General features: G+C 40.1%; 1 protein-coding gene across 1 annotated transcript; it reads left to right on the top strand.

Annotated features, from left to right (window-relative positions):
- Window positions 1-1,707: 1,707 nt before the first annotated feature.
- On the top strand, window positions 1,708-7,104 carry LOC308283008 (GTPase IMAP family member 8-like; the record flags this gene model as incomplete). The annotated part of the gene is made up of 5 exons (XM_080723395.1): window positions 1,708-1,717; window positions 3,946-4,563; window positions 4,830-5,398; window positions 6,278-6,557; window positions 6,839-7,104. The coding sequence occupies 5 exons, from the start codon at window positions 1,708-1,710 to the stop codon at window positions 7,102-7,104; spliced, it is 1,743 nt and encodes a 580-aa protein (XP_080579521.1).
- Between the last annotated feature and the right edge of the window lie 2,452 nt (window positions 7,105-9,556).

Raw genomic sequence — 9,556 nt, 5'->3', positions numbered from 1 at the left:
CAGATCGGTACACAGTATCTCTGTAGCTGTTAAATGGAACGGGTATTTCTTACATTGATGCTCCTACATATTAGCATGCAAGCACCAGTTAAAGTTACTTTCCATCCCTCATATACTGTGTGCACAGTGCACATCCCATAACCCACACACTGCACATCATTTCGGAGCTCATATCTTTGAACGGGTAAGGGCTAGTATTAATAACTTCATGAATAATTAATTACTTCCATAAACTTTACTTTTTAAAGTAAGCAATAGCAGTGTGTCTGCTTTGGCAATGTAAAAAAGGCTTTCTCATGCCAATACAGCCCTTTGAATTGAAATTGAATTGTGCGCAATCACATATCTTTACACATTTTATAATAAAAAATAAAATAAAAGGTATTTACAATAGAAGGGTCAGGGGTAGGGTGAGGTTTGGCTAGGTTTATTCAATTTCGAGTTGCAGCCGCCTGTATGTGGTTTTTAGAGCGGTTTTAAAGGAAGGTATAGGGATTTACACTCCTTCAAGGCCTTCGGTAGGGAGTTCCACATTTTAGTGGTATAGCAGAAGAATTAATTTGACCGTTTGTTTGAGCCAAATCTGGGTTTGAACTCCATTGTATTTGTGTGTGTATGTTTGAGACATTTATATGGAGATGTTCTAGGGGCATATAGGCAAACATTCTGCAAAAATAGCAGATCTATAAGCTCACAACGTGACATGTTGTGAGCTTGTAGATAGCCTATTTTTGATGAAGTGATTTGGTATGGAAGGGGGGGGGGTCTCAGATGTGTATTTTTCACTTCAGCCACATCATACTTGTACATTCAAGCATTAAGACCAAGACCAAACTCTTTTTTTTTTGTTTGTTTGTTTGTTTGTTATTCTGTCAACGTGAATAACTATATTTGTCTGTCTCACAATGTCAGAATGCAAGTGGGGCAAAGGTGTTGCTTTCACTACGTGATGAATTCCAAAAGCACCTCCACCTTCTTTTGAATGACCATTCAAGGTATAAAGTAAATTACATCAGTAGATTTAGTGACCTTCCCAGTGTGTGTGTGTGTGTGTGTGTGTGTGTGTGTGTGTGAGTGTGTGTGTGTGTGTGTGTGTGTGCGTGCGTGCGTGCGTGCGTGCGTGCGTGCGTGCGTGCGTGCGTGCGTGCGTGCGTGCGTACTTTTCAACCAAAGGCCTTCAGTTGTTCAGTTACTCCTCATACACAGGCGTGTATTCTGGGATGTGCAGAATGACCAGTTTAGCAGTAATTTGAGAGGTAATGATCACACATTTCTCATGACTCATTTTGCTCTAACACAATGGGCAACTGTTACTATGTAGGTCAAAGTCATTTTATTTCAACAACAAGGCTATTTGATGTTCTTTACACAGAACACCAAGCAAAGGAAAAACAAGTATAAAATGACACCAGGATACACTAAAAATGGTAATCTGTGATTTAGACCTGCAGTTGTTTGGGAGTTTGTTCCAGATATGTGGTGCATAAAAACTGTGTGCACACTTACACACTTACACACATACTCATGTCTGGGGAACTTCCCCGAGACCGAACCATCGTATATAAGGGCTCACACAAGAGCATCTTTTAGGCTTTTTGGGGGATTTTTGGAGGACACGGAGGAATTAGGCCCTGCCGGGGTCCTTTGCGCTCTTTTTGGGGGATTCTTCTCTTGCACCTTGCTCAGATCTCAAGCAGTTGGTTCCACATGGAGAAAGGTAAAATTTACTTACATTAAAATTTTATTATTTTGAGATTAAGCCTATTTGGTGTTAAATATTATACATTTTTGGAACTATCAAATTTAGACTGGCCTGTAACTAAGGCTAAATCTATTGGAACCTCCTGCTTTTAAATCTAAATTTGGAATTATTTTAGATACACATGTATAAATACACATGTATAAATACACATGTGTAATACCGCTGAGCAAATAAAAGGAAGCTTTTAAACTTCCAAAAAGCCTCATTTTCTGAATTTTATAGTGCTATAAGGATAAATTGACTTGGTCTTCTTTAGGAGAAGAAGCAATACCCATCTGTGAGTATATGAATTCCACACGGCTGTTACATTACTGATAAAAGCTCACACTTTTAGTTTTTAGTGGTGAGCATCAGTACGTTTCTCTGGACAGAGTAGGACAGGTCGTCTCGTAAGAATCTTTTGAGGACCTTAACAGTCTTGTCTGTGACATAGAAAGTGTACATCGTGAGGGTTAAGGCTCTAACCGTTTTTTCTGTGGTCGGGGACCTCCTGTCCGAAATGTATTTTACCATACCGCTTTCAGTTGAGCCCCCCAGCCCCCCTGTTACGGTCTTCACTACTTTACACAAGAGAACACAAGAGTACATTATGTACTCTGTAGGCTACTCTGTACTAGTAGAGATACATGAACACTGTAGTAATAGTAACATCTTGGAAGTTGGCAGTGCAGCCATTAACTTTGTACAGTACAATAAACTGACTGCATTAACTGTTTAACAACTTAAAACCATCTATAGGTAGGACTTGGTCAACGAATACTATAGTTGACTGGGCCAAGCTCTATACTTAGTCTATTCTTTTCTCCCTCTACACCAAATCTCTTCACCGAAAATCGTCAACAACTCGTGTGAGCTTGTAGATAATTATGCTATTTTTGGCAAATAATGTGACTAGAATAGAGCATCGCAGCGGAAGTGGATGCCTGGGGTCACTTAATATTCCCCATTCATTTTCGCCATAGACTTTTACAAAAATATTTATAACAATTATGTTAAGCCTCGAACCAAGCCATCCAGGATGGAGGTGAATCATGATCATACAACCTTTGATCCTATGTGAAAACATATTTTAATATTACATTATTTGATATACTACATTTAATAACTACCCTTTGTTTAGCGATTTTCAAAATGTTCTTTTCATAGAAAAAAAGGTTATATGGTCATGATTCACCTCCATCCTGGATGGCTTGGTTTGAGGCTTAACATAATTGTTATAAATGTTTTTGTAAAAGTCTATGGCGAAAATGAATGGGGAATATTAAGTGACCCCAGGAATCCACTTCCGCTGCGATGCTCTATAGGGATGCTATATGGTTCAAGATTAAAGCCAGGCTAATCACTTGAAGGTATCATTATTTTGATGTTGTACATTTTGTCATCTGAAAGGCTCTTGAAATAGTGCAGATATATAATTCTAACCAGGAGTTTTGATGATTTGAAAACCTACTGTATTCACTTTTTTTAATGAAATACATTTTATTTTGACCAATCTATATGATAGAATATATAAAATATCTATCACAACAGTAGTTGTATGTAACCCAATCGTACTGCTCTTCTATTGAGAAATGTAGATCATGTGGTCTAGTAGTAGTCAGGGAAAACTAGCAAAATATCTGTCAAATCTGGGAATAAACACCTAGTTAGACCCCTAACATGCTACTTAAAGCATATTTTTGGGAGTGATCTTTTCCCCTTATAGTACAGTGTATAGTAAGTGAATGAGACCCAGAATTACCCTAGCTGTCAAATATTTTGCTAGGGATGTTGAATTTCAATCTTTGTTTGATATGTTACTAGACACCGAACACATTGGTGAAGAAATTGTTTGGTAAGGAATTTATTCCCAGGGTTTTATTAAAATTCCCTGACTATAGGACCTTTACTGGTTGACATGTGGTAATGCCTAAAGGTCATAATTCATAGCAAGCAGGCAGGCTCTATTTGCTTAGTTGTCAAATCTTCAGGACTTGTGAAGGAAACCTGGGTTCAAATTGATGGTATAGTCACTAGTGCATGAAAGTTACAGAGTGTGACCTATATGAAAATATATTATGTAAAATAAAAAAGTGAGCTGTCTGATGTTAGATCATAAACTGTTCCTTGTGACACTAAAATACACTAAAATCCATTGCCTAAGACAGTGTGACTATAAGTGTAAATTGTGTTTTCTGTGACAGGGAAAAATCACCAGATGTCCGAGCTGAGGATTGTATTGGTCGGTGGGAGAGAATTGACTGGTATGTCAAGTAACAGGAGTGCAACTGGGAACACCATACTGGGTAAAGATGTGTTCGACACCAACAAAAGAACCACCCAGAGTGTGATGAGACAAGAGGAAGTGCATAACAGACTGCTCACTGTGGTCGATACTCCAGGCTGGTGGTGGCACTACCCAAGAGAAAATACTCCAATGCTGGATCAGTTAGAAATCCAGCGCAGTGTATTTCTGTGTCCACCAGCACCTCATGTCTTTCTTCTGGTCATAAGCATTAGAGCAATGTTTCTAAAAGTCTTCCAAAAATCTTTGGAGGAACACCTACAACTTTTTAATGAAAGATTCCTTGAGCACACAATTGTGCTGTTTAGTGCAAAATTCCCATGTAGTCCCCAAACACTGCAGGACGTTATCGAAAGATGGCCGGCACTGAAGTGGCTTCTCCAGCGGTGTGGAAATCGATCGCATGTACTTGACATCAGCAACAGACGGGATGGCACTCAAGTCCAACTGCTGCTTGAGAAAATAGAGGCAATGGTTGCAGAGAATGGATGTTGTTATGATGTTGACCCAGCTGCTGGTGAAATTATAGGAAAGCAGATCCAGGCAACTGCTGAAAGAGCTACAAGGAGGCTTTCTGAAGTCACAAGAAAGAGAACAAGACTCAGAGCACAGATTGAAAGTGAGTTGTAACCTTTTCATATAAAAGAATTGTGTGGTTTCATTCTCTTTTCAGTATTGTAACTCCTTTGGAGATTGACACTGTAAAAGCAATAACAACAGACTCAATCTACAAATAATATTAAATCAATCCTAATTTATTTTATTTTATTTCATCATTAATAGGTGGCAAGAAAACCCCAGCACATTTAAACCTGGTGATGGTTGGTGCACAGTGGTCTGGCAAGAGCTCAGCAGGAAACACGATTTTGGGGAAAGATGTGTTTCCTGTTGCTCATGGTAGGACAACAGTGCACTGTGAGACCAAGCATGGGACAGCAGCAGGGAGGCACCTCACAGTGGTGGACTCACCTGGCTGGTTCTACAATCACAGCCTAGAAGACACCTGTGCATTGGATAAACAGGAGATTGAGTACAGCATGCATCTATGTCCACCTGGACCCAATGCCGTACTCTTAGTGGTTGGCCTTGCCTCTGCTTTTAACGCACCCTGTCAAAGAGCGGTCGTGGAGCACATGGGTTTGTTCAAGGAGGAAGTCTGGGATTACACCGTTGTACTGTTCACCCGAGGTTGCATGTTGGGAGTGAAAACCGTGGAAGAGCGCATAGAGAGTGAAGAGGGCCTCCGGTGGCTTGTCGAGAAGTGTGGAAACAGATATCACGTTCTGGACAACACAAAACGTGCTGATGAAATGCAGGTGGTAGAACTACTGGAGAAGGTAGAAGAGATGAGGGTTGAAAATGGCGCTTCTCATTATATGATTGACCATGGCCATGATGCACTGATAGAAGCCAAGAAGCATGTTCAAGAAAGAAGAGCAAATAATTATCTGCTCAAGGTCCGCAGACAAAAAAGAGTTCTAAAGGAGTTGTTCAGAGGTGAACAAATCCATTACTATAATTGCTGTATGATGAGCATATTCACATCAAAGCCAATGTTCATAATCAACATCTTAATTTGTATCTCATTTTCCTTCTGCAGGGGAGGAACATTCACTCACTAACATGAGAGTTGTCCTCGTTGGGAAAGGAGACTCTGGGAAAAGCATGGCAGGAAACACAATACTTCTTGGAGAATACTTTCAGATGTGTTTAATGAAGAAGGTGACTCAATATACTGTACACTTCAAAGAGTTCTCAACCAAAATACATTATGTAGCTGAAGCTTCTCTTTTTGCATAATTGTTTCTAATACATTTCTATTTTAGGAATTCAAGCACCAGAGAAGAACCATGTTGCCTGAAAAACATCAAAGTTATGCGGTTAGAGCGGGGTTAGAGCTCACAATTGTTGAATGTCCAGGCTGGTCAACAAACAAAACTAAGGATGAAATAGAAGTGTTACACAGTGTCTCCATGTGTGCACCAGGTCCCCATGCTTTTCTACTGGTTGTTCCCACTTCCAAACCGTTTACAAAGAAAGACAAGGAAGATATGGTGCAGCACTTGATGCCATTGAAGGAGAGAGTCTGGAAACACTCTATGGTGCTGTTTACCTGGGGGGACTGGCTCGGGGACAGATCCATTGAGGAGCATATCATGTGTGAAGGTGAGGGTCTCCAGTGGCTTGTAGAAAAGTGTGGCAACAGATATCATGTTCTTGACTGCCATAAGTATGCTGAAGGCCCTCCAATCAGAGGACTGTTTCAAGAAATGAACGACCTAGTGACACGGAACAAGGGTCACCACTTTACGGAGGAGAAACAGAGAAAGCATCAGCAACCAGTGCCAACACAGACGTCTATCACAACGGTAACCGAGGACGACTGGAACGAAAGGGAGGAGCAGCTCATAAGTCGGGTGCTGAAGGCTTTGGCAGCAGAGGCAGTTCGAGAACCACCACAGACACCTGTGAGGAAGATTGCCAGCCTAGATGGTGCCTTCATCCCAAGCAGTGAGTTCCATGTTACTCCATTAGTCATGACGAAGCAGCCTGTCTTTGTCTGTTTTCGAGCATTGCTAAGCGCTCCTACATCTGGATTTGTGTTTATGTCCGTTTGTGACGTTTAATAAAATTAACTCATAAAAGGCACCTCTCACTTCACACTGGGTGTGATGATTCGTATTATTCTGGGAGATTTACACTTTTTTGTCACAATGTATAAATTAGAAGCTTAAATGTAAGCCTTCGTACAGTACCTAATTCCTCTGGATCGCATGTTTTTCTTTTTCCAGTGAGTGGAGGAACTCCTTCTGAAGTTGAAAGCTTTTCTAGGATCGACGGAGCTGCTTGTGACAAGGTGAAAGAATGGTTGACCGAGAGGGCCGGAGGGAGCTCTGACATGACCTCTGGCATCGGCAGCATCGGTGCTTCTGCCAGCTTTGTAGAGAGATTTGAACGGATGTCTCTGGTGGACGAGGAAGTGCCAGAAACAAGTAAAAAGGTAGCAGACAAAGTTTCCTCACGCAGAGTAGAGTGTGGACGCAGGCATTCCTGTTGAGCACACTAAAGTGGGAAGAAGACACAAGTGGTACAGTTCAGTGTGCATACATTTTGAAGAGAGAAGTCTAAATTAAGGCTGATTATGCCAGAAACAATATCACTGGATACTATCACTGACACATTTTATTTTTTCTTATTTATTTTACACTTAATTACTATTGTATTAAGCCAACTACCAGTAGCAACTTAGACCTGTACTATAACTTTTTATTTGCATCAATTATTACCTACTATTATATTATGTAGTCATTTATATACAGTATGTTAGCACAGTCTGGCACAGTTTTCCGCATCACATATCAATGCTCATTCAGTACATACAGTATGTATATGTGACAAATAAAGTATTTGTATCCCAGGTAAATTTTGAGCCTATGTAGAGATTCTTGTTGTTTTAAGGTGTCTCTGTGAGCCTGATGGATGACTTCATTGGCTTATACAATGTTCTGATCATTTGTGTAATGGTGAGGAGACGAGGGGAAAGTGCAAAAGCTAACCTATAAATTAATGTTGTTTGAATTAACTACCACTAGTAGTGTGACAATTGTGAAACTGTAAATCATGGTTTTCGAATAGTTTTCATTACTTGTACAGCCCTAATGTAAGTATTGTCTATAATAAAGTGCTGCTAATCCCCACCAAATGTCTCCTCATTACTAAGGATCAGGTCAAGACAAGTCTTCTAGCTCGCCACTTGGAAATTAATTTAAATTGTATCCATGACAGTGAGCAATCACATCTTTACATATTTTCACATAGAGAGTAGAGTACAGTAATGTTATCTCGTTTTATGTTGTAGAGAAAATATCAGAACTCCATAGTATGGTTCTAGTTATTTTATACAGGTTTTGGGACATTTATCTGGCTTGGTTTTGTTGATGGAAGGAATGTACTAGTAAGACACCTAAGTTAGACAAGGAACCTCGCCCCCTAAAGGGGGGGTCACGCCATGTCTTTGCCATCTGGCCTCTCTCTCTTTCTCTCTCTCTCTCTAGGTCGTCCTCAGACGAGCCTTCCATCGTCGCTTTCAGTCATCCCGGTTCTCCATACATCTGGCCAGCTCGCTGGTGCTTTGCGCTCATCCACAGTGATGTCAGAGTGTGATGTCAGAGCGGCAAACCCATAGGCCGTTAAAAAAAAGCGGACATCGACGTTTTACATGGAGAAAAAAAACAAGGGGTTGAGACGGTCTTGATGGACAGCAAAATGTGCTCAAAGGTCTTCATTACCACAGAGTTTAGGGCAGTGGTTCTCATAATTTCAAGGACCCCCCAATTTAAGTGTATTTGACCGTGGACCCCCATCTGAAAATATGTTTTGCCTGTGTTTAGGACTGCTTTTAAAATGTTTAAAAAATATTCAATCATTTTCAAATTCTTTCAAGATTCTTTTGAAAATGGCAGATGTACAAGCTCAAAATGTAGATTGCCTATTTTCTAATTGGCAATGGTGATGCTGTATTAAAAAATTACGCTGGGGACCCCTGGAACACACTCAGGGACCCCTGGGGGTCTCCGGACCCCACTTTGAGAACCACTGGGTTAGGGCACCGTAACAGATACAAGAAGAAGAAGAATGGGCACCTCGGTGTAAAAAAACAATTAAGGTCTTATGTGCCACAACAAGGCACGAAGTGGATAGAGAAGAAATGTATATCCAATCATTTTAAACAATGTTGAAGGGTTGGTTTGATTGATTGATTGATAGAAGACTTTATTAGTGGTTTGCATAGAAAAAGGTACAGTTTCATGATTGACAGTAGAGTTCACTGGTACAAGGTCAACTAAGGATAAACCCAAAAAAGCCTATGGCTTGTTTAAATTGAGATCCTTTTTTAAAAACTCATAACATTGAATGACATAGAACACAGCACTATGCAGAAGATATCAGAAAAACAGTCGTAAAACAGCAAAATAAATTGTAGGCCTATTTACGAAAGGTCAGGGGAGGTACATGGTAAATTTCAACACGTGTGCTGAAAAATATTTTACCGGTGCACGCGCACATCTTACTCATTTTATGTGATTAAACAAGGTGATCTTTATTGTTACGTCTTGTGGTACAGGACAGTATTATTATTTATTTATTTATTTATTTATGTTTTGCCTTCTCAGACATTGTAGCAGCATCAGTAGGCCTATTATAACTACAATGATCTAAGCTCACAATGGCAAATGATGTGACTGTGAGCATGCTGTGAGAAGTAACTTGGTATAGAGGGGAAATCAGGAGGGGGCTGAGTACTGATTCCTGGGGGAACTACCTTCGGTGCTGTTGAGCACACACACACACACACACACACACACACACACACACACACACACACACACACACACACACACACTGCTATTGCTTACTTAAAAGGTTTATGGTATATAATTATTCATGAATTAATGTTCTAGTATAAATAAAAGTAAATTTGTTTTGGTTAATTGTCTGTGTATTTGTTA

Source organism: Nannobrachium achirus, assembly GCF_963921795.1.
Source record: "Nannobrachium achirus genome assembly, chromosome: 4".
Lineage (NCBI taxonomy): Eukaryota > Metazoa > Chordata > Actinopteri > Myctophiformes > Myctophidae > Nannobrachium > Nannobrachium achirus.
This window is presented reverse-complemented; position numbering and strand designations above follow the sequence as displayed.